Source organism: Pipra filicauda, unplaced genomic scaffold (genome assembly GCF_003945595.2).
Source record: "Pipra filicauda isolate LSUMZ 115617 unplaced genomic scaffold, ASM394559v2 scaffold640_size194452_pilon, whole genome shotgun sequence".
Classification (NCBI taxonomy): Eukaryota; Metazoa; Chordata; class Aves; order Passeriformes; family Pipridae; genus Pipra; species Pipra filicauda.
The window spans coordinates 167500-194391 of NW_024104799.1; the positions used below are offsets into that span (position 1 = coordinate 167500).

The window sequence follows — 26892 nt, forward strand, 5'->3', positions numbered from 1 at the left end:
GGGCTTGGTGGGGCAGAATTCCCTCCTGGAGGGCCAGTGGGCCTGGGGGGTGGGTTCCTCTCCCCGGGGGGGGTCCCTTCTCCTGGTGGGAGAGCAGCTGGGGACTGGTGCTGCGGGATCCCCCCCGCCACGGGGGGGGAGTGGAGGGACCGGTGCGGTGGGCTCTGCTCCCCCGGGGGGTGGCAGAGCGGGTTCCCTTCTCGTGGGGAGCCGGTGGGGTGGGCTTTTCCCCTGCGGGAGACAACTGGGGGCGCAGGGCCTGCCCAGTGCGGGGCAGCCCCTCGGGGCGGGGCGGTGACCCCCGGGCGGTCTCGGGCCCAGCGCGGCCCCGCCGCGGTCACGGCGCCCGCCCAAGGACAAGCACAGCCACGTGCGCCGCCGCTTCCGGCGACCTTCGCCCAGGCCCCGCCTCTTCCCCTCAGCCTCACCCTATCAACCCGCAGCGGGCCTTGACGGACGGCTCCAAAACCCAATCGTGAGAAGGCGAAGAGCGGGCACCGCCTCAGCACGGCCAATGGCAGCGCGGGCTCTGCCGGCGCGGCGGCCAATGAGCGAGACAGGGGCGCGCCGAGGCCCCGCCCCGCTAGGGCCGTGAGGGGCGGGCGGGACCCGCGGCTCAGTCGGCGCCGCCATGTTGGGGCTCGCGGGTCGTGCCGCCGCCGCCGCCGCGGCCGCGGCCTGGCCGCTGCTGCCCCGCGGGGCCGCCCCGGGCCGTGACCTCCTCCCGCTGCTCCTCGGCCGCGGGGCCGCCCCGGCCTCCGCCGCCCTCGGGGCGCGTGAGTGCGGGACGAGGCGGGGTCACCTTGGGGCCTGAGCGGGCCGGGGGCGTGGGGGGGCGCGGGGGCTGGGGGTCCCCGTTAGCGGGGACGGGAGGGGTGTGTCGTGCGGTCATGGGGGAGCAGCTCTGGGGGTTCCGGGGGTCGTGGGTGCATCGAGGGAGGAGCTCCTGGGCGCACTGAGGAGGGCGTAGGGGTCCAGCGTGCACGGAGGAGTAATCGGGGGGTCCCGGCTGCATCGGACGAGGGGTTTCGCGGGGTCCCAGGCGCACCGAGGAGAGTAGAGGGGTCCTGGCTGCACCGAGGGCCGTTCTGGGGGCCCTGGTTTCACGGGGGAATCCGGGGGTCTCGGGCACACCCCCGACCCCTCGGGGGAGCCCCATCCCCGCACCCCCGAGGCACCGGGCGCTGCCCTTCCCCGACCTTGACCCGTCCCTCTCCCCCCAGGCCGGGACTATGCGGCCCAGGCGGCCCCCGCTGCCAAGGCCGGCTCCACCACCGGCCGCATCGTGGCCGTCATCGGGGCCGTGGTGGACGTGCAGTTCGACGAGGGGCTGCCCCCCATCCTGAACGCCCTCGAGGTGCAGGGCAGGGAGACCCGGCTGGTGCTGGAGGTGGCTCAACACCTGGGTGAGCACTTGGCACGAGGGAGGGAGGGGACGGGGAGAGGTCCTCCGGTGATGATGTTTCCAATGACTTTCGTTCTCCTGAGCTTGCTGAAGCCACGGATTTCAATCTGAGGAGGAGGAAAATGGCTGCCCTCGAGGGCTGTGGCTGCAGCTGGAGCGCAGCCTGGTCTCTCGTTTTCCTCTGGGCTATTTTATTCCCGCGTCCTGCTGCTGTTCCCGGCCCTTCTCTGAGCTGAACGTCCCCTTGGCAGGGCCCGGGGAAGCCACCAGCAGCTGTGCCCGGGGTCAGCCCGAGGACGCTGCGGTGACTGTGCTGTCCTTGGGCAGGGGAGAACACCGTGCGCACCATCGCCATGGACGGCACGGAGGGGCTGGTCAGGGGGCAGAAGGTGCTGGACTCAGGTGCTCCCATCCGCATCCCCGTGGGCCCTGAGACCCTGGGCAGGATCATGAATGTCATCGGGGAGCCCATCGACGAGAGGGGCCCCATCACAACCAAACAGTGAGTGCTGCGGGTGTGAGCAGGGAGGGATCCTGCTCTCCTGGGGCTTTGGGGCAGCTGCTCAGCCCCTTCCTCTCCCCTTCCCGCTCCAGGTTTGCTGCTATCCACGCCGAGGCCCCCGAGTTCGTGGAGATGAGCGTCGAGCAGGAGATCCTGGTGACGGGGATCAAGGTCGTGGATCTGCTGGCTCCCTACGCCAAGGGCGGCAAGATCGGTACGTGACCCCCGGAGTGGGAGGGGGGTCTGGGGAGGGGGCACCTGCCAGCCCCCTTAAAGCTCCTGATGGTCCCCCTGGGGCACTTTCCTTCGCTGATGATCCACTCCTTGACTTTCGTTCTCCTGAGCTTGCTGAAGCAACGCTGTTTTCCATCTGAGGAGGAAAGGGCTGAAGGGAGACCTGGGGGGCAGCTGGGCTGGCTCAGGGCTGAGCAGGACCCCCACTCCCCCCTCCCAGGTTTGTTTGGAGGTGCTGGCGTCGGCAAGACTGTGCTGATCATGGAGCTGATCAACAACGTGGCCAAGGCCCACGGTGGTTACTCGGTGTTCGCTGGCGTGGGCGAGAGAACCCGCGAGGGCAACGACTTGTACCATGAGATGATCGAGTCTGGGGTCATCAACCTGAAAGATGCCACTTCCAAGGTGTGCAGGGTCCCCCGGGGGGTGCTGGGTCTCTTGGGGCGGTGGTGGGGGGATGCAGGGGGTGCCAGAGGGACACCGTGCTGACCTGGGGGTCCCACCCGCAGGTCGCCCTGGTCTACGGGCAGATGAACGAGCCCCCGGGCGCCCGCGCCAGGGTGGCCCTGACGGGGCTGACGGTGGCCGAGTACTTCAGGGACCAGGAGGGTCAGGACGTGCTGCTCTTCATCGACAACATCTTCCGCTTCACCCAGGCCGGCTCTGAGGTCCGTGCTGGGCACGGGGGGTGCCCCTGCCCCACACCGGCACAGCCCCTCACGCTCTGTCCCCGGGCAGGTGTCGGCCCTGCTGGGCAGAATCCCCTCGGCCGTGGGCTACCAGCCCACACTGGCCACCGACATGGGCACCATGCAGGAGCGGATCACCACCACCCGCAAGGGCTCCATCACCTCGGTGCAGGTGAGGGCAGGGCCGGCCGGGGGGGCCCTGGGGTCACCTGCTTGGGGCCCACCGTCCCCTCCCTTCCCCCCAGGCCATCTACGTGCCCGCCGATGACTTGACTGACCCCGCCCCCGCCACCACCTTCGCCCACTTGGATGCCACCACGGTGCTGTCCCGTGCCATCGCCGAGCTGGGCATCTACCCGGCCGTGGACCCCCTGGACTCCACCTCGCGCATCATGGACCCCAACATCGTGGGCCCCGAGCACTACGACGTGGCCCGGGGCGTGCAGAAGATCCTGCAGGTGAGGGGGGGCCGGGCAGCCCCCCGTGGGGTGCTGGGGGGTCAGTGCTGGCTGCTCACCCCCCATGTGTCCCCCCAGGACTACAAGTCACTGCAGGACATCATTGCCATCCTGGGCATGGACGAGCTGTCCGAGGAGGACAAGCTGACAGTGGCCCGTGCCCGCAAGATCCAGCGGTTCCTGTCCCAGCCCTTCCAGGTGGCCGAGGTCTTCACCGGCCACATGGGCAAGTTGGTGCCTCTGAAGGAGACCATCAAGGGCTTCAAGCAGATCCTGGCAGGTGAGGTGGCCCCCCGGGGACTAGGGGAGCCTGGTTGGGCCCCCCCACTGCCCCCTGACACGGTGTCTCCCCCCAGGTGAATACGACCACCTGCCCGAGCAGGCCTTCTACATGGTGGGGCCCATCGAGGAGGCCGTGGCCAAGGCAGAGAAGCTGGCAGAGGAGCATGCCTGAGCCCCCCCAAACCCCCCTGCCCCCCGGCTCCGCTGGGGCCGGACCCCCAGTATTTAACATTTCCAATAAAACATCGATGAAAACGTTCCCAGGCTCTGTGCTGTGGCTCCTGGTGGGAGGGGTCTGGAGGGGTCGGGGTCCTGTGACCCCCTGCACCCAGGAAGGCAGGGCTGGAGTTCCCTGAGGCCCCCCAACCCCGTGTTGGGTTCTGGGCTCAGCTGCTGCAGCATCACCGGGACCCCCGGCCTTGGGGTTCCCCAGGAGGGGGAAGAGCCCCCCCTTACCCTGTGGGGTCGCCAGGAGGGGGGGCCCCTTCTCCCGTGGGGTCCTCAGAACTGTCCCCCTGGGACAGCCCAGGAGGTGACAGATGCTGGTCCCGAGCCTGTCCCTAGCCCGGTGTCCATCTGTCTGTCCCTGACCCCGTCGTTCCTTCCCCCCACGAGCACCACCCCGCCCCGTTCCAGCTCCACCATTTCACAGCACAAAGAGCCGGCCCGGCCCCGGCAGCTGCCGCTTTGTCCGCGGGGTCCCCGGGGCCGCGCCGGCCCGGCCCTCCCGGTGCGGGCCTGCGGGACACCCACGCCGGGGGCACCGGGACAGCCCCCGACCCCCCGCTCCGTCGGTGACCCCCCGGTGACGGGCTGGGCTCAGCCCCACGGAGGATCGGGGGGTCGCGGGGGTGCCCCGCGGCGCGGTCCCGGTGCGGGGGTGCCCCCCGCCGCCTCCACCCACCCCCGCCACGGAGGGCCGCGGTCCCTTTAAATGGCGGCGCGTCCCCGGTGGCGGAGGGGGCGGCGGCGGCCGCTGACATCACGCGGGGCCGGGAGCACCTGCGCCCCGCCCGGCTCCGCCACCGGCACCGCAGCGCACCGGGCCGGGCGGGCACCGGGGCTGGTGCGGCCGCCCCCGCCCCCCCAGGTACGCACCGCGCGGGACGGGCCCGGGGAGCGGGACACCGGGACCCCCGTGGGGCTGAGATGGCTGTACCGGGACTCCCGGATCTGTACCGGGACCCCCTGAGACCGGTCCGGCTGGACGGGGACCCCCCCGCTCAGTACCGGGACCCCCCCACCCTCCCGGGAGGCGCCACCGGGGGGGGAACCCCCGCACCGGCCCCCCCCCCGCCCCGCACCGGGCGGGGATCCCCCCCCGCTCCCCAGCGGCCGCACCGGGACAGCCCCCCCCGCACCGGGACCCCCCTCTCCCCCCGCCGCCCCCGCGCCCGGTGTCGCCCCCGGTCCCTGCGCAGCGCGGCCCGGCCGGTGCCGCGTGACGTCACCGGGGATCCCGGGGGCCAGCGCGGGCGGGGGGGGCCCGGCGGGCCCGCGGACGAACCGGGGGGCGTCGGGGCCCGGCAGAGTCCCGGGCCCGGGCCCGCCGCGCCGCCGTTCTCGGGGGGGGTCGCACCGGGGCTGCGGGGGACGAGCGGAGAACGATCGGGGGAGCGGAGAGGGGGAGCGGGGGGGGAAAGGCGGTCCCGGGGGTGCCGGTGCCGGGCGGGGCGGCCCGGGGGGAGCGGGGGGTGCCGCAGCCGGGGGTGGGGGGGGCGGCCCCGCGTGGGGATTCCCCCCGCCCTGACCCCGCCGGGGGCGGGGATCCCCCTCCCACGTGGGCGCGCGCTCCCGCCCCCGGTGACGCCACGGCGGCGCCGCTCCCGGTGACGCCACTGCGGCCGTCGTGACGTGCCGGAGGGGCGGGCGGGGGGGGCCGGGACGGGACGGGGGCGGTCCCGGGACCGCCCGGCGGCGCGAGGCGCTTCCTGCCGCGGCCGCAGGTTCGGCTCCGCGGCCCGGCCCCGGTACCGGAGCGGAGCGGAGGGGCCCCGGTCCGGCCCGGTGCGGCGGAGGGGCCATGCCGAGCCGTCCCCCGCCCCGCGCCGCCTGAGCCGGGCCCGCGGCACCGCCTGCCAGGTGCGGGGGGTGTGCGGGGGGTGTGCGGGGGGTGTGCGGGGGGTCGCGGGGGGCGGGCGGTAACGGGCCGTTAACGGCCCGGGCGGGGGGGGGGGGCATTCGGTTGCGGCAGTTGCGGCCCCGCGGCGGCGGCACCGGGAGAGGCGAAACCTCCCCTCGCTCTCCTTTCCTGACCTCGGTGAGACGCCGTCCTGTCCCCCGCTTCCTCCTGCGCATCCCGGTTCCACGGCCCCCCGCGTTACCGGCGCCCCCAGACCCCCCCGATCCCCTCCCGGTGCGGCGGCCGAGGGCCTGGACCCACGGGGAGCCCGAGCCCCCGTCCCCGGTGGCCGGTGCGGTTCTCCCGCATCCCCGTCCCGGAGGCCGGGGGGAGCCCCCTCCCCTCCGTCACCGCCCCTTCGTGTCCCCCCCTCCCGCACCCGCCGGGACCGGGACCCCCCTGCGGCGGCGGGAGGGGGCGGGAGCCCCCCCCGGGACCCGGCGGGGGGGCTCCGGGGCGGGGGGGATGTCCTTGCCGCAGGAACCGGGGGGTCCCCGCCGAGCGCGGGGGGTGCCGGTCCCGTGTCCCCCCGTGTCCGTCCCCGCAGGAAGTGGCCGGGAAATGGCAGCCGGTTGTTGCGTGTCGTTGTTTTTGAAACGTCCTTTTTAATCAGGTCGCGTCACGCTCCCGGGGCCTCCCGGTGCCACCGGGCCGGGGGGGCCGCAGGGCCGGGGGGGGGCCGAGCTCCCTGCCCGGGGAATGGCACCGGCTCCACGGCACCGACAGCCCCCCCAGCCCGGAGCTCTGTGCCCCCCGTCCTGGCTCCCGGGGCAGTCCTGCCCCCCCCGTGTCCCCACCGGGATCCCGGGGCCTGTGGGTGCTGCTGCCACCGGGTTTGACACCCGGGCGAGCGTCGCTGCCACTTGGGCCGTGCCCAGTGCGGTGGGAGACAGGGGTCAGCCCCGGGGTCATCACCCCCCCTGCCCCCGCCTCATCACCCACCACCCCACGTCCCCACAGTGCTACCGTGCCGAGGCTCCTGCCCCCCGCCCTCCCCACCTCACCCAGCTCCTGGTTTGTGCCGTGGCCCAGTTTTGGCAGCTCCACACTCGGTGATGGGGGGGGAGCGGGGCCATGGGAGCCCTAGCCTGGCTGGGAGGCCGTGGATGGCCGTGGATGGCCGTGGATGGCCCGTGTCCACACTGCACCTGGTGCTGGCTGAGCTCCCAGCGATGCCAAGGACAGCTCTGGCATCCTCAGGGCCTGGGCTGTCCCTGGAGCGTGGGTGACATTCCCACTTCCCAGCTTTTATTTTCTCCCGGCCCCTCCCCACCCCGGTGAGTGCCCACTCCATCCCAGTCCATCCCAGTCCATCCCAGTCCATCCCAGTCTGCGGTGCTGACCTGCAGCCCCCACCTGCCCGGTTCTGGCACATCCCTTTGCCGCCTCCTCTGACCTCCAAAGCCACGTTCCCGGCCGGTGCATCACACGCGGGGTGGGACCGGAAAGGCTTCTCCTTATCCAGCCCCACCGGGGCCTCTGTGCCCGTGCCAGCCGGGGGTCCCCGCTGGGGTCAGGGCAGGGCCAGCCCCCCACTCGGGGCTCGGGGAGGGGGGTGGCTGCGGGGCCATCCCGGGATGTCCGGGAGCGCCGTGTGTGTGGCAGCAGCTGCGTCACCGCCCATACGGGTTTCTCTGGAGGATGAATCACCGGTGGCCCCGGCCGGGCTCGGTGGCCCCTCCGGCCCCTGCCAGGGCACCAGCTGAGGCGGGCGAGGGTGTGATGAAATCCGGGTTTCGACACGGGCCGTGCCACGAGCCGCTGCTGAAGCAGCCTCGGCCCTTTCGGAGAGGTTTGGCAGCACGCACGACCGGGAGGTGCCGGCGGTGGCAGCCCCAGAGGGTGTCCCTGTGGGTCCCTGCCAGATCTCCCACCTCGTCTGCTGGGCTTGCAGGGCCTCGGCTACCCCGTGCCGGGATCCCCTCAGGCCGTGCCAGTGGTGCAGCGGGGTCCCATCCTGGGGCTGGACCCCCCCAGAGCCCTCCTTGTGGGCTCTGGTTTGAGGAACCATTTGCTGTTCTGGGGTGATGAAGATCACCAGGCCCCTGCATATCCCTCCACTGGGGCTCCAGCTCCTCCTTGCTCCGTCGGGATCCCGCCTCAGATCCTGGAGCTGTGCCTGCGGGATGGGTGTGGGATCTCCTCCAACTGAGGGGGATGGCAGCGGTGGGGACACCACAGAGTCATCCCTGTGCCAGGAGCTCTGGGCTGTCCTGGGACCGCATGGGGTCATGGAGTTGCTCTGGGGGGGTCCCTGGGGGTCCTTGGCTGGGAGCCCCCTCGAGATGGCAGCACCAGGGAGCCGAGTGCCCGAGTTGGATGCAGGCAGGAGGCACAGGGTGATCACATCTTGGTGGTGGCTGTCCCTGGGGACGCTGGAGCACGGTGACAAGCTGTGCTCACACAGGTGGCAGCTCATCCAGCCCAGGGTGGCAGGGCCTGGGCCAGTCCTGGGGGGCTTTGATGTCATTCCTGACCCTCCCAAGCACTTGGGTTGGGAGATGGCAGGGAGTGGGAACGGAGGGTCCCAATACTCCCGTGGCCCCTGCCCAGGGCTGGGTGGTCACCATGCTGGCAGCACTGGAACCCGCCAGCGACTGACCCTGGTGCATCTTGTCCCCTGTGCAGAAATGGAAACAAACAACCATTTTAACTTCACTGGCCTTTCCTCTGCACCCGCTGCCTCAGGACCGAAACCCACGCCTGCCTCAGGGGACAACCCCTTCACCCACAGCTCCCCGCTCGGCTTCCCCCCGCAAGGGAAAAGTGAGTGACCCCGCGGGGATGGGGATGGAGGGGGTGCAGGGGGGGGGCCGTGGGGATGGAGGGGCCGTGGGGATGGAGGGGCCATGGGGATGGAGGGGCTGCAGGGGTGGGGGGGGCCGTAGGGATGGAGAGGCCGTGAGGATGGAGGGGCCGTGAGGGGGCAGGGGGGCCGTGGGGGGGTGGGGGGGCCGTGGGGATGGAGGGGCTGCAGAGGTGGGGGGGCCATGGGGATGGAGGGGCCGTGGGGATGGAGGGGCCGTGAGGGGGTGGGGGGGCCGTGGGGATGGAGGGGCCGTGGGGCCGGGGGGGCCACAGCAGCTCCCGTGCGTGGGGCCAGGGCCGGGGTCTGCGCGTGCCCGCCGTCGCCTTGGCCTAGAAAAGCAGCTGCGCCGGCACAGGGTCTGTGCGTGGATTTGGCCGGTCAGCTGACCCGGCACAGCCCTGCCAAGCACTCGGCTAATCCCTGGCGTCCTGCGGCGCTCGGCCCGGTGCCGGCGGAGCCCGCGGCAGAGCCGGTTTGGTGAACGGGGATGGTGCAACCCCCCGGCTCTGTCCAGGCACGGAGAGCACCGGCACCAGGGCGGGGGGTTGGCACCTGCCGGGACGGGTTGTTTGTCCATCCTCAACCCTCTCGCCAAGCACTGGCAGGGCCTGACACGGACAGACCCCACCCGCTGACCCCGCTGTCCCTCTGCCCCCGCAGGTCTGAACGGGGGCATGAATGTCAATGGCTTCTCTACTGTATCGCACCCCGGTACTTCAGGGACATTCCCGCCCGGCTCGGCGCCCGCCGGCTCCCAACCCCTCCGCACCTACGACTGCCTCTGGGACTACGCGGCCTACGCGCCCGCCAGCAGCCTCAAGGACGGGGGCCCGCCCGCCCTCGGACAGTTCCCGCTCAACGGCGTCGCCGGGGGGTCCCGGCCGCCGTCCCCGGGCCACGGCACCAACCTGCGGGTGGCCGGGCAGGAGTTCTGGGGGAACGGCACCGCCGGGCCCATGGGGCTGAACTTCGACTCGCAGGAGCTTTACGACTCCTTCCACGACCAGAGCTTTGAGCTGATGCAGAACGGGCCCGACGGCTTCTACGCGGCGGGTCAGCCCTCGCCCATGCTGGGCTCTGACACGCAGCCCTTCCCGCTGCCCCCGGAGGAGCCGGGCCCCGGCCAGGGAGACGCCGGCGGCGCCGCCAAGGAGATCCCCATCGCGGAGAACGGGGGTGGGCTGGTGGGCAGCCGGGAGCTGGAGGAGGCACAGCCAGGTAGGAGCCCGGGAGGGCTGGCAAAGCTCTGGGATGCGGCGCTGCGGCCCCGGCAGGCGGGGGCTGGATCCTGCTGGCGTTGGGCACCACATTCCCTGGGGAATCCCAGCCCCTGTGACCCGCCTGCCCCGTGTCCCAGATGGGATTTGTCCCGTCCCAGCTCGGAGCTGGTGTTGGATCTTGCTAAACCAGGCCAGACGCAGCCCGGGGCGTCACCAGCCGGTGCTGTGGGAGGGCTGGGTGTCCCGGTGTGGGGAGCAGTGATGGCCTATGCCGGGGATACCCTGTCACCGTCACATCCCACCCCCTCAGGCTCCATTCTCTGTCGGTTGTTCCCTTTAGACCTGAAGATCTGCAGCTACAACGGGGCCGCCGCCGGCGCGGTGCCGCTCGGGCAGGAGGGGCCCGTCCTGGCCCCCGGCGCGGGCAGCGGGTGCCTGGGGGACGCGTCGCCCATCGCCCCACGGCTGGAGGACTCCCACATCCTCAGTGAGGACCCCCTGGAGCCCTTCGAGTCCCTGGCCAGAGGTAGGGAGGTGTTGGGGACGTGGTGTTGGGGGCTGTGGTGGGCAGGACCGGGGCAGGGGGCACGGCCGTTCCCGGCCGCGGTGCCCGGGAAGCTGCGCCGGCCCTTGTGGGTGCCCTGGGTGCGGTGGCTGTGGCCGTGGCTGTGGTTTTGGCTGTGGCTGCGGCAGTGGAGGAGGCGATGCTGCTGCTGCTGATGGAGGTGATGGCCGTGGCCTCCCCCCGGCGGGCAGGGGCGGGCCCGCGTCCCTCCCGCGTGCGCTCCCGGCCTTTCCCTGCCTTTCCCTGCCTTTCCCTGCCTTTCCCTGCCTTCCTTCCCGGCCTTCCCGGCTCTGTGACGAGGCTGTTACTCAGCGCCTGAACTTCCGCGCTGGTGAACATCGCCAGCCACGGCCATTTTGGGCTCCTCCGCTTCCCAGAGGAGGGGGCGGGGCTGGGGGGGGCCCAAACCCCTTTAACCCCTCTGCTGCCGGAGCCTTTTCAGCCAGTGCCCCCCACCCTCCCCCGGGAGCAGAGATGAGGGTCTGCCCGCCCCCCACCCTGGTGCTCACCCCCCTCCCCAGACCCCGGCACCGGCGACCTCTACACCATGGACGACTCGCAGCTGGTGAGCGACAAGTCGTCCCTGGAGGAGCCCCCCGACCTGGCTGCCAGCCCCCCCCTCCACGCCAGCCCCTTCAGCCTGCTGCCCGCCAGCCCCCCGCCCGCCCCGCTGCTCGAGGGCCCCGGCTCGCCCACCCTGCACGGTACGTGAGACCCCGGGATGGGCAGAGCGGGGACCCCCACGCTGGGGGTGTCACCCCTCCGCCTCCATGGGCACCCCACGTGTGCCAGTGGGGGATGAACCACGTGCCAGCACTGGTAGCACTGCGTGACCCCCACGGGGGTGCCCTTGGCTGGCACGGGGAGGGGACGCCCAGCTCCGTTCACCCCCAGCCCCGGCACAGCCCGGTGTCCTGGGCGGAGCAGGAAAGGCTCCGCTGACGTCCCTGCCCTCGGCTCCACAGACGGCACCAGCGTCGACCTGAACAGCGGCAGCCACGCGGGACTGGGGGACTCGGGGTCCCTGCAGCTCGACCCCCCGCTGGAGCCGGAGTCCCCGGCCCCGTCTGCAGAGGAGGAGGAGGAGGAGGAAGAGCAGGAGGAGGAGGAAGAGGCCGCCGACAGCTGCCCGGAGACTTCGGCCGCACCAGAAGGAGAGAGCGAGGAGGCGGCTCCGCTGGGCGCCTCGGCGGCAGGTACGGCCGGGAGCCCCCCCAGCTGCCCCCCAGGTGTCCCCCGTCCGCTGGCACGGCCCAGCCCAGCGTCCTGTCCCTGTCCCCTCTCCGCAGGGGATGTCCCTCGCCGCCGCATCGCCACGCAGGAGGAGGTTCGCTTCCCGCTGCAGCACGGGTACGTGTCAGGGTGCCGTGTGCCCTGCCCCTCCTGCCGTGCTGCCCCCCACACTGTCCCCCTCCTGTACACCATCCTGCCCCTGGCACTGCCCCTTCTCCATCCTGCTCCTGTCCCCGCCCCCTTTCCATTCTGTCCCTGACGCTGTCCCCCTCTCCCTGTCCCCTGCCCATCCTGCCCCACATTCCCGGGCTGACACTCCCCGTGCCCAGGTGGAGGCGGGAGGTTCGGATCAAGAAGGGGAACCACCGCTGGCAGGGTGAGACCTGGTACTACGGGCCCTGCGGGAAGAGGATGAAGCAGTTCCCGGAGGTGATCAAGGTACAGTCCCGTGGGGGGAGCAGGGTGGGGGCTACCCTGGGGTCCTGGTCCTTCACAGCCCCCCCGAGCCCCTGACCAAGCTGATGGATGTGGCTGTGAGCCCAGAGTGCTGAGAGCTCACAGCCTTCCTCCTCCTCCTCCTCCTCCTCCCCCCAGTACCTGAGCAGGAACATGGTGCAGGACGTGCGGCGCGAGCACTTCAGCTTCAGCCCCCGGATGCCGGTGGGAGACTTCTATGAGGAGCGGGACACGCCAGAGGTGGGTCTGGGGGCGGCCGAGCCCCCCTGTGACCCCCAGCCCTGCGCTGTGCCGGGGCTGACCCTGACCTGTGGCACTGCAGGGTGTGCAGTGGGTGAGGCTGAGCCCCGAGGAGATCCCCGGGCGCATCCAGGCCATCACGGGCAAGCGCGGGCGGCCCCGCAACGCCGAGAAGGCCAAGCCCAAGGAGCCACCGGCCGCCAAGCGGGGCCGGGGCCGCCCGCCCAAGGTCAGGATGGTGGATTTGCTGAGCAAGACGGACGCGCGGCTGCTGAAGAGGCTGGAAGCACAAGGTACCCCCTGCCCGGCCCCACCGGTCGGGGGGCTGGCACGGCCCCTCACAGCCTGCCCCCAGTGGGACCTCAGTGCCTGGTCCATCTATGCCCTTCCTTTCTTCCCCTCCAGAGGTGCTCAGCGATGAGGACAAGCTGAAAATGAGTAAAATCAAGAAGAAAATGAGACGGAAGGTGCGAGCGTGTGGCTCGGGGTGGGCGCTGGGGCTCCTCGGGTCTGGGGTGGGGGTCTCCCTTGTGTGGGGGGGTCTCTGGATCTCTTAAGTGGGTCTCATCTCCTCAGGCCAAGAACAAGCAGAAGCAGGAGGCCAAAGCCCCCAGGGCCAAGGAGACCAAGAAGAAGCCTAAGGTGGGTTCGTGGGTACAAGGGGACCAGGGAGAGGGAGGAGCTGGAAGATGAAGATGGATTTTTCCCCCCTTTCCTTTTCTCCCCACACATCTGTGATGTGTCCCCAGGCCAAGGAGAAGAAGGGGAAGCCAGAGAAGGGCAAGGACAAGGCTCGGCCCAAGGAGAAGAAGGGCAAGGGGGCTCGGAAGGCGGACAAGGGGCTGGTGGCCCAGCGGCGCCTGGAGGAGCGGCAGCGGCAGCAGCTCATTCTGGAGGAGATGAAGAAGCCCACGGAGGACATGTGCCTGGGGGACCACCAGGTGGGCTGGGCCGGGGGGCTCGGTTGGGTCACACTGATGAGCCGATGGCTGGCCCTGACCCCCCCTCTTCTTCCCCGCAGCCCCTTCCAGCCTTCTCCCGCATCCCGGGGCTCGTCCTGCCCAGCCGCGCCTTCTCCGACTGCCTGACAGTCGTGGAGTTCCTGCAGAGCTACGGCAAAGTGCTGGGCCTGGACCCCACTCGGGACGTGCCCACGCTGGGCGCGCTGCAGGAGGGGCTGCTGGGGGTGGGCGCCGGGGCCGGGCAGCTGCAGGACCTGCTGGTGCGGCTGCTGCAGGCGGCCATCTACGACCCCGGGCTGCCGCCCTACTGCCAGGTGAGGCGGCCCTTACCTGCCCTTTCCCCATCCCCTTTCCTTTTCTGCCCCTCTCTTTTCTTTTTTCTCCCTCCTCTTTCCGTTTCTCCCCTTCCCCTTTTCTCCCTTCCCTGACTGGTGTTGTCAGGAAGGGGAGCCTGGATTTGGGAGGTGCTGCTCTCACTGCAGCCCCCTGTGCCCAGCCAACTCCTGACCCCCAGCGGCCCTTGGGGTGCCCTCAAATCTCACCTGCTGCAGAGACCCTGCCTGGGACACCCCTGGGTTTGCTCCCGCTTGGGTTCCTGGCCTGGTTTTCCCAGCCCTGGGGTCCTGCCTTCACCCCCTCCTGGCAAATCCCCCGTGGGGACAGGAAGTGACTCCCCGACCCCTCCCGCTCTGCTCTCCCCAGTCCCTGAAGATCCTGGGGGAGAAGGTGTCGGAGATCAGCCTGAACCGTGACACCGTGTCCGAGATCCTGCGCTGCTTCCTGACGGCGCACGGGGCGGGCGCGGAGCTGTGCGAGGGGCTGCGCACCAAACCCTTCCAGGCGCTGCCCCCGGAGTGGAAAGCTGCCATCCTGGTCTTCCTGGTGAACGAGCTCAACAGCAGTGCCCTCATCATCAGGTGAGCCTGGGCGGGGGGCACGAACATCCTCTGGCCCCCTGGAGCGGGTCCCACCCCCCCCAGAGCTGCCCATCGCAGCCACCCCGCCCTGTCCTTGCAGTGAGATCGACAAGACCCTGGAGAACATGTCCAACTACAGGAAGAACAAGTGGATCATCGAGGGCCGCCTGCGCAGGTGGGTGGGGAGGGGCTGCACCCCCAGTGCGTGTGGCTGGGAGGGGGCACCGAGACCCCCACCTGTGACCCCCCGTCCGGCGCTGAGGGGTCTCGGGGTGGCATTGCCAGCGGTGGAGGTGGGCAGAGGGACAGGAGTCAAACAGCTCCGCTGTGTCCTGGCAGGCTGAAGGTCGCCCTGGCCAAGAAGACGGGCCGTCCCGAGTCGGAGATCACGGGCCTGGAGGACGGACGGCGCCGGCGCAGCTCCCGCCTGACCGAGGACACGGGCCTGGAGATGGAGGAGGAGGAGGAGAGCCGGGGACGGAGATCCCGCCGGGAGGAGGAGGTGGGGTGGTTCGGGGTTGGGGGACAGAGGTAGGGGTGCCGCTCTTGGGGGTCTCTCCCTGACGGATCCATCCCTTCCCCAGGCCGACACGTCCGCGTCCAGCGTCCCGGAGCTGGAGCGGCAGATCGAGAAGTTGGCCAAGGTGAGCGGGGTGGTGGAGGGCTGGGGGTTCAGCCCTGCTGGGGGGCTGCAGCCCCCTCACCGCCCCCCACTCTCCCCACAGAGGCAGATGTTCTTCCGCAAGAAGCTGCTCCATTCCTCCCAGACGCTGCGAGCGGCTTCCCTGGGCCAGGACCGGTACCGGCGGCGCTACTGGGTCCTGCCCCACCTGGGCGGCATCTTCGTGGAGGGCGCGGAGGGTGAGTGGGGAAGGGGCTTTTGGGGGTTCTCCCAGCCGGGAGAGGACCCCACATCTCACCTCCTCCTCCTCCTCCTGCCCTTGCAGCGGCTGAGCCGACGCCCCCGGAGCCCCCCGAGGAGAAGGTGCCCCCCCACGTGTCCCCGGTGAAGGAGGAGCCGGCGGACGTGCCCGTCCCCAGCCGGACGAGCTGCCCGACCTCCCGCGCCCGGGGCCGGCCCAGGAAGAGCAAAGAGGAGCTGGCACAGCACTGCGGACCCCGACCCACCCCCGTCAACGGGGTCCTGGAGGAGCCGGAGCCCCTGGGGCAGAGCCAGCACGACCTCAGCCAGTCCGCCTTCCTCTCCTGGCTGAGCCAGACCCAGTCGTCCCTGCTCAAGGACTCCGTCCTCACCCCGGCCAGCAGCCCCGGCAAGGGGGACGCGGGGCTGCTGCCACTCGAGGCCCCCTCAGATCCCATGGAGGAGGAGTTGGAGGAGGAAGAGGAGGAGAGTGCCCCGGAGGCTGTGGAAAAGCGGGGGCCCTGGTTCAACCTGCTGCCCCGGACGCCCTGCGACGACCGAGCCCCCCTCGCTACCTCCTCGGCCGAGCCCTCCCCACAAGCCCCTGCTGTGCCCCCCCGCAGCCAGACCCACGGGGACCCCCCCAGGGGCTCACCCCAGCAGGTACCACACGGGGAGGCTGCGCCCAGCACTTACACCCCAGCCTGGGGGGCTGTGTCGGGAGGGGGATTCTCCCTGGGTGGCTGTGGGGAGCGTGGGGGGCCCTCAGCTCGGGCACTGGGCACCCCCAGGGTGGGGGACAGGCTCGGGGTTGGCACATGGAGCTCAGCCGAGATGCCCCCAGTCCTCTGGGCTGTGAGCTGGTGGGAAGGGAAACAGCTCCAAGGCTGGGGGGGTTGCGGGACTGGGGACCAGGGGGGCTGCAGAATGAGGGCCAAGGCTCAGGGGGTGTGTCTGGCTCTCCTGACCCCCCCATCTCACCCAGCTGAACGGCCTCCCCACGGACGACCCCACGGCTCCCCTGCTCGCTTCCACGCCGGTGCACGCCGGGCCCAGGGCCCACGGCGCCTGCCCCCGGAGCCGGGGCAACCCGGAGAAGCTCCAGGACGTGCCGGGACAGCCCAAGCGCCGAGGGCGACCCCCCACCAAATTCTTCAAGCAGATTGAACAGAAATACTTGACGCAGCTGACGGAGCAGCCCGTGCCCCCCGGTGAGAGCCCGGGACCCCCAGGGCGGGCGGTGCCGGTGCCCTGGCACGGCGCTGAGCCCTGGCACTGCCTTGCAGAGATGCAGAGCGGCTGGTGGTGGCTGCGGGACCCCGAGGAGCTGGAGGCCGTGGCCCGGGCGCTGCACCCACGTGGCATCCGGGAGAAGGCCCTGCACAAGCACCTCACCAAGCACAAGGAGTTCCTGCGGGAGGTTTGCCTCCGGGCCACCACCGGTAAGGGCTGCCTGTGCCCCCGGGGTGGGGCTGCCTGTCCCTCTCCCTGAGCCCACCCTCCATCCACCCAGACCCCTCTTCCACCCGCACCCCCGGGCCTGGGGGCTGCTGGCTGTCCATCCCCTGAGCCCACCCTTCACCCCCCAGACCCCATCTTCCACCCGCGCCCCGAGGCGGCCGGTGCCGCCGTGTCTCAGGAAGTCCTGGCCCGGTGGTCGGTGATGGACAGAGCCTACGAGACCGACCTCGGCGTCCTGCAGTGGGTGGAGGAGCTGGAGCAGCGCGTGCTGATGGCCGACCTGCAGATCCGGGTGGGTGCTGGGGATGGTGGTCTCTGTGCCGGGGGTGGTGGTTTTGGTGCCACGGTGACCTCCCCCCCACTGAACCCCCTTTAACCCCCTCCCTCCCGCAGGGCTGGACGTGCCCCAGCCCCGACTCCACGCGGGACGACCTCCGGTACTGCGAGCACAAGGTGGAGCCGCTGGAGGACATCACGATCCGCTCCCGGCGGGACGGGCTCCCGCTGCGCCGGGAACGCACCAACCCTCTGGATCTGGCTGTGCTCCGTCTCCTGGCGCTGGAGCAGAACCTGGAGCGCCGGTACCTGAAGGAGCCGCTGTGGCCGCTGCACGAGGTGGTGGTGGAGAAGGCGGTGCTGAGCAGCCCCGAGGAGCTGAGCCTGGGCCCCACCGAGATGTGAGTGACCAGCAAGCGTTGGGAGGCTCGGGCGGAGCAGGACCCCCAGCTCCGGCTGAGCCCCCCGACCCCCCCCCAGAGCCTACGAGATCACGCCGCGGGTGCGGACGTGGCGGCAGACGCTGGAGCGGTGCCGGAGCGCGGCCCAGGTGTCCCTGTGCATCTTCCAGCTGGAGAAATCCATCGCCTGGGAGAAGTCTGTGAACAGAGTGGTGAGACCCCACTCCGGGGGGCGAGGCAGGGAGGGTCAGAGCCCCCTCCCCAGCCTGACCGAGCCCCCCCTCCCCACAGACCTGCCTCGTGTGCCGGCGCGGGGACGACGACGAGCACCTGCTGCTGTGCGACGGCTGCGACCGCGGCTGCCACCTCTACTGCCACCGGCCCAGGATGACCGAGGTGCCCGAGGGCGACTGGTTCTGCTCCGTCTGCGTGTCCCGGGTAGGTCCCCGGGCCGTCTCCCACCCGGCCGGGCTGGTGGCGACCCCGGGCTCGGCGTGACCCCCGTCTCCTCCCCGCAGGCAGGGCAGTACCGGGACCCCGTCTCGCCCCGGCGGGGCAAGAAGCGGAAACGGGGGCGTCTCGGGGGGACCCCGGAGGAGGAGGAGGAGAACCCGCGGCGCCGCCCGGCCTTGCGCCGCCGAGAGGGGCTGCCCGTGCCCCGGTACCCGGGAGAGGGGCTGACCCCCACCAAACGGAGGGGAGTGACCCTGCGGGGCCAGCCCAGCGACCTCACCTTCTGCGAGTGAGTGGGGCCGGGGGGGCCGCAGGGAGGGGGCTCGGGCCGTGCCCCCGGGGGCTCCCCCTGACCCTGCTGCTCCCCCAGGATCATCCTGATGGAGATGGAGTCGCACGAGGACGCGTGGCCCTTCCTGGAGCCCGTGAACCCCCGCCTGGTCCCCGGCTACCGCAAGATCATCAAGAACCCCATGGACTTCGCCACCATGCGCACGCGGCTGCTGCGGGGAGGGTGAGCGGGGGGCCGGGGGTCCCTCCTGGGGACAGGGGTCCCTTTGGGCCTGGCAGGGTCTCTTCCAGAGATGGGGGGTCCCTCGGGGGCTGGTGGGGGCCTTTCTGAGAATGGGGATCCATCCCGGGCGTGGGGTCCCTCAGGGGCCGTTGGGGTCTCTTCAGGGGTTGGAGTTCCCTCCTGGGGATGGGGCTCCTTTGGGGCTGACGGGGTCACTCCCGGGGATGGGGGTCCCGGTGGGAGCCATGGGGGTCCCCGGCTGCCCCCCACCCACCCTGTCCCCCCCCCCAGGTACTCGAGCTCGGCGGAGTTCGAGGCCGATGCCCTGTTGGTGTTTGACAACTGCCAGACCTTCAACGAGGACGACTCCGCCGTGGGCCGCGCCGGCCACGCCATGCGCCGGTTCTTCCAGAGCCGGTGGGAGGAATTTTATCAGGGAAAACACGCTCCGAACCCGTGAGCGGGGGGCCAGCTGTGCCCCCCCGTGCCCCCTTGGGGCTTGGGGTCCCCGTCACCCCACGAACTGCCTCCTCTGGAGCTGCTCTCGCTGCCTGCTGATCCCACACGGGGGGTCTCGTCCCCCTTCACCCCCGGCAGCGTGAACGGGCCCCCCCAGCCCCGTGGCCCCTTCCCGCTGCCCGGTCTCCCCCCTCCCCCTGCCCCCCATCCTGCCCAGACCCCCCCCCCAACCCCCAGCACCACCAACTCACAGACTGTGTAAGCCAAAAAGAAAAAAAAAAGAGGTGTTTTTTTTCTTTCTTTCTTTTAAATTTAATTTTCTAATTAAGAACAGAAGCAGCCCCCCCCCCCCCCCCCCCCCCCAGAGGAGGGAGAGCCCCCACCCCCCCCGAGAATATTTAACAATAGCAATAGTTTAGTGAATGTCCGAGCACTCCTGTGCAGCGTCTCATGCATTAACGGCCAGTAAAGTGGACTTAGCCCCCCCCTCGCCCCCCACCCTGGCCGGGACCCCCCGCCCGCTCAGACACTTTACGGGGAGGGGGGGCCCCCGGTGCAGCCCCCCCTTGCTGCCCTCGGACCCCACCTGGCTCCAGGGACCAAACTGGGGAGGGCTGGGGGGGCCCGGCACCCCTTTCCCTGCCTCCAGTCTCAGGAAGAGCCCGGCCCCCCCCTCCCCGGCACGAGGACCCCCGGGGCTGGGGGGGGTCCTGGCCGCCCCCCTGCCCCCGACTGAGATCCCTCAGGGACGCTACTGCAGGCCCGGGGGGGGGTCCGGCCCCCCGACCCCCCCCCACCATGGACTTGAAGCCTCAGGCGGGTGTTGCCCCCCCAGACCTCACTGGGCTGGGGGGGGTTGCACTGGGTGGGGAGGGGTCCCCCCCCCGGCTGGGGGGGCCCGAGTTGGGGCAGGGGTCCCCCCCAGGTCCCCCCATGCTGTGGATGGCCCGGGAGGGGGCCAGGACCCCCCCGGCCCCCCCGGCCAGGTTATTACGGGTACTCGCTCTGGGGGTTTGGGGCGGTTTTGGGGGTCCCGGCGCGTCCCCCCCGGCCCCACAGAGCACTGAAAACAACTCACCTACCTGGGCAGGGGGGTCCGGCCGCGCCCCCCGCCCCCCCCCCCGTCTCAAAGTAGCCTTTTTTCTATCAGATAAACCTCAGAAACTTTTTATTTTATTTTATTTTTTTGCTTTGAACTAAGAGGTGATTTGAAGTCTATTTGAACTGACTTTATATTACGCATAAATATTTATATTTTATCTAAATAACTGCGCTGTAACGGACTTTTTTTGTGGTTTTAAGTCACGTTTCGGATCCGTCAGGTTTTTGTTCTTTTTTTTTTTTTTTTTTTTTTTTTCTTTTTTTTTTTTTTTTTCTTTTTTTTTCCGTCGTGGGAAAGTTTTCGGGAGTCTCCGTATCGTTCTCGTGTTCGTTCAGTTGAAGTTGTCCCCCCTCCACCCCCCGGTTTGACACCCCCTTACCCCCACACCCCCCCCAGAGAGCCCCCCCTGGCTGGCACCTGCCCCCTCGGGGGGGGGGGGGCTGGGGGGGAGCTGGGGGGGTTTTCTTTGCCCCCCTCCTTCCCCCCCCCGGCTTGTGGCGTGGCTGTGGGAGCACCGTGTGCCCCCTCCCCAGGAGCACCGTGTGTGTCCCCCCCCCGCTGCCTTTTCTATAACCAGCCGTTGTTGTTTTAGTGACTTTTTGATAATTGTACAGGTTTTTGTGAATTTAAATTTATTTCTTTCTATATTTTTAGGACCAATCTCGTTTTTAATAAGGTTTAGAGGGGGAAGGCGGCCCCTCCGCCCTCCTCGCTGTTGCCTGTTGATGTCCCCCCCCCTTCCCTTCCCCAACGAGTTGTAGGACCCCTCCCTGCCCCCCCCCCGCGTGTTGCGTTCGAGAATAAACAACTCACGTTTGATAAAACACACGGTGGTCTGAGCCCTCTGGGGGGGGGTCGGGGGGGGTTTGGGACCCTTGAAGGGGGGAGGGACTGGGATGGGTGGCCCTGGGTGGTGGGGGGCTGTGAGGACACCTAACCAGGGGCAGGGGGGGTCTTTTGGGGACCCCTGAGCTGGGGCTGGGATGGGGGGTCCTGGGTGATGGGAGGCTGGGGGGGGGGGGGCAGTTTCTTGGGGGCCCCTTTGCTCCCCCCACGACAGAGGCACATTTCTTTTTTTTCTCGCCTTTTTATTTAAAAAAACAAAAAAAACAACCTCGAAGGGGGGGTCGGGGGGGGTGTCGCAGGGGGGGGTAGCGGGCGGGGGGGGGCGGGGGGCGAGCGCGGAAGCAGGAGGAAGAAAATACAAAACTAGAAACCTCTCGAGATCTTTAAAAAAAAGCAACTTAAAAACCTGTACAAAATGCGCTACGTATAAATTAAAGGGGGGGCCGGGGGGGGCCGGGGGGGGCTTTCTCGGCTTCTCCTCGGCAGCTCGAGCCCCCCCCGAGCTAGTGAGACCCCAGTTCTCAGCCCTACCCCCCCCCACAACCAGCAGCAGGGCGGGGGCTCAGCACGGGGGTCCCAACGCCCCCCCAGCCCCCTGTGGGGGGGGGCCGGTTGTGGGTCTCCCTCTTTGGTTCCTTCCTTGGGGGGGTCGGTGCCCCCCGACCAAAGGGGCCGTGCCCGGGGGGGGCCGGGCAGTAGCAGCAACGGGGGGGAGGTGGGTGATGGCTGGAAACCGGGGGCGGGGGGGGCGTCACCCCGGGGGGGGCGGGGGGCAAAGAGCAGAAGCCCCCCGACCCCCCCAGACAGGGGCTGGGCGCCCACCGAGCTGTGGGGGTGAGGTAGATGTGTGGCGGGGGGGTCCCGCTGCCCCGGGGGGGGCCCTGGGGACCCCCCTGCGCTGGGGGGGCTGGAAGAACCGGGAGGCCCTGGGCAGAGCTGGGGGGGGGCACGGCGGGCCCCAGAGCTGGAAGCAAGTTGGGGGGGTCGTGGGGGGCTGCCCCCCCCCCCCAATGGGGAGGGATGGACGGACAGACCCCCGGCATGGGGGGTGCGAAGCCTGGGGGGGCCGGGGCTGCTCAGCACCCCCCCGACCCCCCCAATCTTTGGTTGCAGGAGCCGCCCCCGCGGGACCCCCTGATTGTCGTTGGGCGGGGGGGGCACCGGGGGGGGCCGGGGACCCCCCGGGGGGGGCGCGGGGGCTCTAAAGTGCCTGGTTGACCCTCGGGGCGCCCGTCGAAGCTTGGGAGGGTTTGGGGGGGGGTTATTGCACTTGACCGACCCCCCCGGGGCAGGAATAGCGGGGGGGGGAGATGGGGGCAGCATCCCCGGCCCTGCGGGGGGGCTGGTGCCCGGAGACTGGGGGTGGGGGGGGGTCCACCATCACCCCCCACCCCGGACCCCGAGCCGGGGGCACCGGGCAGCAGAAGGCACGGGGGGCACCGGGGCCGGCGGGGCCGCGGGCCCTGGAAGCACGAGGGGGGGGCGGCCGGGACCCCCCGGCCCCCCCGGGGCGGCGCAGCGGCTTTGCCTTTTCTTTTTTTTTTCTTTTTTCCCCTTTTTTTTTTTCCTTTTTTCTTTCCTTTTTTTTTTCCTTTAGTTTTTTAGAAAACGCGGGAGGAAGAAAAAGCCCTCCGAGGGCGGGGGGGGGCGGGGGCAGGGGAGGCAGCGGGACCCCCCTGCACCGGGATCTCTGGCACCAGGGCCCCCCCCGGGCTCAGGGACCCCCCCGGAGCCTTCCCCAGGCAGTGGGGGGGGGCAGCACCGGGCGGGGGTCCCGGCACAGCCCCCCAGGGGACACGGGGTCCCTCAAGCCGGGCGAGGGTCCCAGTGCAGCCCCTCCCAGGAGGTGGGTGGGGTCCCTCGGGCCGGGCCCCCCCCGCCGCTACTTGGGGTAGGGGTAGGGGAAGGCGCCGGGCTCGGACGGCGACTCGATGGGGCCGTGGGTCGGGGCAGCTCCGCCGTCCTGCGGGGAGGGGTTAGTGGGCCCCCAAACGCTGCACCCCCAAATCCTGCTCCCCCAGAAACCCCCCTAAGCCCCCCCCGGGCCCCCCCACTCACCTCCAGCGGGAGGGCCGGTGGCACAGGCGGGTACGGAGGGATGAAGGCTCCGGGCACGGCGGCGGCAGCGGGGACGTACTGGGGACAGCGGTGGTGTGGGTGGGGGGGCTCGGGGGGGTCGAGGAGGGGTCAGGGGGGTCAGGGGGCTCTTACCGTGCCGGTGCTGCCCAGTGAGAGGTGGCCGAGCTGCTGGGCCAGGGGGGCCACCACGGAGGGCTGGAGGGGGACGGCATGTTCCACGGCGGGGGCCAGAACCGCGCCCTGCACGGCTCCGTCAGCACAGGGGGACAGGGGACAGGGGACAGGGGGACAGGGGGACAGGGGACAGGGGACAGGGGACAGGGGGACAGGGGGACCGGGGGACAGGGCCCGGGGACAGTGGGGACAGGGGCGACAGGGGGACCGAGGGACAGGGACAGGGGGACCGGGGACGGGGGACAGGGGGACAGGGGGACAGGGGACAGGGGGACAGAGGGACAGGGGGACAGGGGGACAGGGGACAGGGGGACAGGGGGACAGGGGACAGGGGGACAGGGGGACAGGGGGACAGGGGACAGGGGAGGGACAGGGGGACAGGGGAAGGACAGGGGAGGGACAGGGGGACAGGGGACGGGAGGGACACCGTGGGGACATGGGGGGGTCATGGGTGAGGACTTGGGGATTGAGGCCACCGGGACTCTGAGGGGACACTGGGGGAGCACAGAGGGACACGGGGTGGGGACACGGGGTGGGGGCACGGGGGTCGGGGCCATGGGGACACGGGGGGAGGGACACAAGGGGACGGGGAGCCCCAGAGTGGGGCTGGGGGGGCTGCTGGAAATGGGCGTGTTTTGTCTAAAGTGGGTGTGGTTTCTGGACAAAGTGGGAGGGGCACGTGTGGGTGTGGCACTGGGCATAGCTCCTGCACCCCCTCCCACCTATCAGGGAGGGTCAGGCGTGGGCGTGGCACTGGGTGGGGCCCCGTGCTCACCGTGGGCTGCACGAGGTAGGACTGGGGCATCCAGGTGGGGCCGTGGACCTGCGGGTGGGAGCAGATGGGGGGGCTCCCCTGAGCACCCCGCCCCTCCCCAGGTGGGGACCCCCCCTCCCAGGACCCCCTGAGCCCCCGTACCTGGTAGGAGGAGACGGGGGAGGGCAGGTAGGGGGCCAGGGCGGCGGGGGGGAGCATCCGGCCGGGGGCCAGCCCGTAGGGCGCCGGGTAGAACCTGCGGGGTGGGGGGTCAGGGCTGGGGGGGCCGCGGCCGGCAGCCCCCACCCCGCCGGGCCCGGGGGCACCCCGGGGCACCCACCCGTTCTGCAGCGCCGTCGCGGGGTCGTAGGCCAAGGTCACGGTGCCCTGGGGGGGAGAAGGGTCAGCGCTGCCCTGCAGCCCCCCCGGCAGCCACGGGGGGTGCCCCCCCCCTTCCCAGGCCCCCCGGGCCCCCCTCACCGCGTCGCCATCCCGGGCCCAGGCTCTGCCGTTGGACACGAACTTGCCCTGGCTCTGCCGCTTCTTCTGCCCCCCGTCAGCAAACTTGCACAGCAGTGGGTCTGGGGGGGCTGGGGGGGGGCTGTCAGTGCCACTCGCCGGCCCACAGCCCCCTCCAAAGCCCCCCCGAGCCCCCCCAGCCCACCTGGCACCCCCGGGGGTGTCTTGATGTACTTCCCGTTGAAGTGGGTGATGACGGCCTCGCACTTCTCCGTGGATTCCATCCTGGGGGGAGCAGGGCTGGGGCGGGGGCCACAAATGGGGCCCCCCCAGCTTTGTGTGCCCCTCCAGCCCTGTGCAGCCCCTCCCCAGCACCCCTAGATATACACAACCCCATCCTCCCGAGCCCCCCCAAGCTCTGTGCACCCCCTCAGTACCTCCCATCCTCCTGGGCCTCTCAAGGACCATGTTCCCCCCCTGAGCCCTGTGCAGCCCCCTCCCCACCCCAACCCTATACACCCCCGCCCTCCCAGACCCCCCCAGCTCTGTGCAGCCCCCTCCCCACCCCAACCCTACACACCCCCGCCCTCCCAGACCCCCCCAGCTCTGTGCAGCCCCCTCCCCACCCCAACCCTATCCACCCCCGCCCTCCCAGCCCCCCCCAGCTCTGTGCAGCCCCCTCCCCACCCCAACCCTATACACCCCCGCCCTCCCAGACCCCCCCAGCTCTGTGCAGCCCCCTCATGTCTATGCCCCCCCCAGCACTCCCCATCCTCCCGAGCCCCCCAGCACCACATCCCTCCCCCAGTGCTGTGCAGCTCCAGGCACCCCCCACCCTCCTGGGCCTCCCCAGTCCCACGCACCCCCCCAGCCCCATGTGCCCCCCCAGCATTTCCCATTCTCATGGGCCCCCCCCAGCCCCAAGCTTTGCCCCCTGCAGCCCCCCAGCCGAGCCCCCCCGGCCCCCCCATACCGTGCAAAGCCCACCCCCCGGCTGGCCCCGTGGGGGTCCCGCAGGATGCGGGTCGAGACCACCTGCCCGAAGGGCTTCAGCAGCGCCTCCAGCTCCTGCTCGTCCACGCCCAGCGGCAGGTTCGAGATGTACAGGTTGGTGGGGTCCTGCTCCTGTTGCTGTGGGGGGGTCAGGGGGCTGTGGGGACCCACAGAGGGGGGTCCCAGGGGGCTCGGGGGGCTCGGGGGGTCCATACCTTGGCCATCTGCGCCTGCACCCCGCTGGCCTTCAGCGCCGTCACGGCCTTCTGGGCCGCCGTGGGGCTGTCAAAGTCCACGAAGCCGTAGCCTGGAGGGGGGGCAGGTGGTGAGAGGGACCCCCAGAGCTCCCCTGAGCATCCCCCATAACCCCACAGCCCCCCGACCTTTGCACTTGTTGGTCGTCTTGTCCAGGATGGCTTTGGTGGAGACGATCTTCCCATAGCTGAGGGGGGCGAAAAGGGGGACTCAGTGCCCTGCAGGACCCCCAGCCCCCTCGGGGGGGCTCTGGAGGGGGAAACAGTGAGACCCCAGCCCCGGGGAGGGGCCACTCACGGCTGGCAGAGCTTGACCAGGTCCTGGTCCGTGGTGCCGGGGTGCAGCCCCCGGATGTAGAGGTTGGTCTTGCTGAGCTGGTCCGGGGCCCCCCCGGCGGGGCTGGGGCTGGGGGGGCCCAGGGGCTGTGCCGGGGGCACATAGGGCTGCTGTGGGGTCGGGGAGGGTCAGTGCCCACCGCTGCTCCACTGCAGCCCCCAAAATCCCAACACCACCCCCCGCTCCAGAGACAGTGTGGGTGTGGGGAGAGTGACCGCAGGCCCCAGTGGGGCACAGGGACCGACCCTGCCCATCCTGGGAGTCCCCCGGTCAGGAGACACCCCCCCGGGGAACCCCCCCGTCCCTGGGGACCCTTAAGCCAGAGGCAGCTGGAACCCTCTGGGCTGATGTCAACGTGCAAACGTGAATCACCCGCGGCCGCCCCCACACCCCGGGCCCCCCCGGGACCCCACCAACCCCCCCTGGACCCCCATCATCCCCCTTGGAATGCCGTCACCTCCCCCTGGGACTCCTGGACCCCCCCCGGACCCCCTCATTCCCTCCCCACCCGCGGGCCCCCGTCCTTCTTCCCCGAGGGTCCCCATCATCATCATCCCCCCCCCCGGGACCCACCAATCTCCCCCCGGCGTCCCCACCCTGCTCTGAACCAGGGTCCCCATCACCCCTTCCCGGGGCCCCTCGACCCCCTCATCTCTCCTGGGACCCCCTCCAGGCTCCTCATCCTCCCCCTGCCCCGGGGTTCCCACCCCCGCACCCCCCGGGGGGTCCCTGTCCCCCCAAATCCGCCTCTGCTGCAGCTCGGGGGGTCCACCCGGGGGTCGCTGGTCGTGGCGATGACCCCCCCCCTCGTCCTCCTCCTCCTCCCGGACCCCCCCGCACCCCCCGTTACCGGTCACCGGGGTTGGGGGGGGGGAACGGAGGCACGAACGGGGGGGGGAGGGAGGGGGAACCCCCGCGAGCGGCCCCCCGGTACCGGGGCGGGGGGTGCCCGGGGGTCGCGCTCGGGGGGTGCCCCCGCTCTGTCCCCGTGGGGAGGGGGGGCCGCTCGCAGGGGTGTCCCCCCCCCCCCCTTCCCAGAGCCCCGTTTCCCCCCCGCTCCAGGCCCGGCCCCTCGGGACGGCCCCGGCCCCGCCAGCCCCGCGCTGGGGCGTCCCCGGGGCGCCCCCCCCGCCGCCCCCCGGCCCGGCACCTTCTTGCCGCCCTTGTTGTAGGCGAAGGCGGGGAGCCCCGAGCGCGGCGGCACCGAGAGCAGCATTTTCCCGAGCGCGAGGGCCGGGACCGGGCGTGACGTCACGCCGGGAGCCAGCCTGGAATCCGGGCGGGCCCCGCCAGGCGGGTCCTAGTGCCGACCCCCCCCCAACCCCCGGTGGTGCTGCCCGTCAGCCCCCCCCGGGATCACCCGGCACCCCCCGA

General features: G+C 70.8%; 3 protein-coding genes and 2 non-coding genes across 8 annotated transcripts; 4 read left to right on the plus strand and 1 right to left on the minus strand.

Annotated features, from left to right (window-relative positions):
- The first annotated feature begins 596 nt into the window (after positions 1-596).
- ATP5F1B (ATP synthase F1 subunit beta) lies at positions 597-3829 on the plus strand. The gene is made up of 10 exons (XM_027727317.1): positions 597-776; positions 1224-1406; positions 1733-1907; positions 2000-2121; positions 2362-2546; positions 2651-2809; positions 2880-3002; positions 3076-3288; positions 3367-3568; positions 3645-3829. Exons 1-10 carry the CDS (start codon positions 632-634, stop codon positions 3740-3742), a joined length of 1605 nt encoding a protein of 534 aa, XP_027583118.1. The 5' UTR covers positions 597-631; the 3' UTR covers positions 3743-3829.
- Positions 1448-1521, plus strand: LOC113991255. Its single transcript, XR_003541870.1, has one exon. It is a non-coding gene; the product is annotated as a small nucleolar RNA SNORD59 (small nucleolar RNA).
- LOC113991256 lies at positions 2211-2286 on the plus strand. Its single transcript, XR_003541871.1, has one exon. It is a non-coding gene; the product is annotated as a small nucleolar RNA SNORD59 (small nucleolar RNA).
- A 1657-nt stretch (positions 3830-5486) lies between the features above and the next one.
- BAZ2A (bromodomain adjacent to zinc finger domain 2A) lies at positions 5487-18831 on the plus strand. The gene is given in 29 exon segments (XM_039388397.1): positions 5487-5652; positions 8321-8458; positions 9162-9719; positions 10062-10247; positions 10808-10990; positions 11252-11482; positions 11576-11636; positions 11849-11957; positions 12114-12215; positions 12298-12508; positions 12621-12769; positions 12771-12857; positions 12965-13156; positions 13237-13491; positions 13880-14094; positions 14195-14269; positions 14434-14596; positions 14679-14738; positions 14820-14955; positions 15042-15619; positions 15942-16167; positions 16243-16398; positions 16546-16709; positions 16811-17094; positions 17174-17306; positions 17386-17532; positions 17613-17836; positions 17918-18061; positions 18353-18831. Coding segments are annotated over 28 exon segments (5334 nt in total). The 5' UTR covers positions 5487-5652; positions 8321-8322; the 3' UTR covers positions 18522-18831.
- A 3224-nt stretch (positions 18832-22055) lies between these two features.
- Positions 22056-26815, minus strand: RBMS2 (RNA binding motif single stranded interacting protein 2). 4 transcript variants are annotated; one of them, XM_039388392.1, is made up of 13 exons: positions 26669-26815; positions 25480-25628; positions 25311-25369; positions 25143-25234; positions 24908-25059; positions 24140-24219; positions 23956-24065; positions 23816-23862; positions 23638-23731; positions 23497-23544; positions 22680-22787; positions 22527-22604; positions 22056-22431 (listed from the first exon to the last, which is right to left on the minus strand). In XM_039388392.1, the coding sequence occupies exons 1-13, from the start codon at positions 26732-26734 to the stop codon at positions 22351-22353; spliced, it is 1164 nt and encodes a 387-aa protein (XP_039244326.1). In that variant the 5' UTR covers positions 26735-26815; the 3' UTR covers positions 22056-22350. The 4 variants fall into 4 exon arrangements, with proteins under 4 accessions (XP_039244326.1, XP_039244325.1, XP_027583128.1 ...); XM_039388391.1 differs by having other exon boundaries at positions 24908-25065; positions 25480-25625; positions 26669-26814; XM_027727327.2 differs by having other exon boundaries at positions 24908-25065; positions 26669-26814.
- Between the last annotated feature and the right edge of the window lie 77 nt (positions 26816-26892).

What these genes read in the sequence shown, in the direction of transcription:
- ATP5F1B (XM_027727317.1), top strand. Translation starts at nt 632, where the DNA reads ATGTTGGGGCTCGCGGGTCGTGCCGCCGCCGCCGCCGCGGCCGCGGCC. An exon ending in CTCCGCCGCCCTCGGGGCGC is followed by an intron (nt 777 to 1,223) that starts GTGAGTGCGGGA and finishes CTCTCCCCCCAG; the next exon opens with GCCGGGACTATGCGGCCCAG. An exon ending in GGCCCCATCACAACCAAACA is followed by an intron (nt 1,908 to 1,999) that starts GTGAGTGCTGCG and finishes TTCCCGCTCCAG; the next exon opens with GTTTGCTGCTATCCACGCCG.
- RBMS2 (XM_027727327.2), bottom strand. Translation starts at nt 26,734, where the DNA reads ATGCTGCTCTCGGTGCCGCCGCGCTCGGGGCTCCCCGCCTTCGCCTAC. An exon ending in CTGGTCAAGCTCTGCCAGCC is followed by an intron (nt 25,370 to 25,479) that starts GTGAGTGGCCCC and finishes CGCCCCCCTCAG; the next exon opens with CTATGGGAAGATCGTCTCCA. An exon ending in GACACCCCCGGGGGTGCCAG is followed by an intron (nt 24,066 to 24,139) that starts GTGGGCTGGGGG and finishes GCCCCCCCCCAG; the next exon opens with CCCCCCCAGACCCACTGCTG.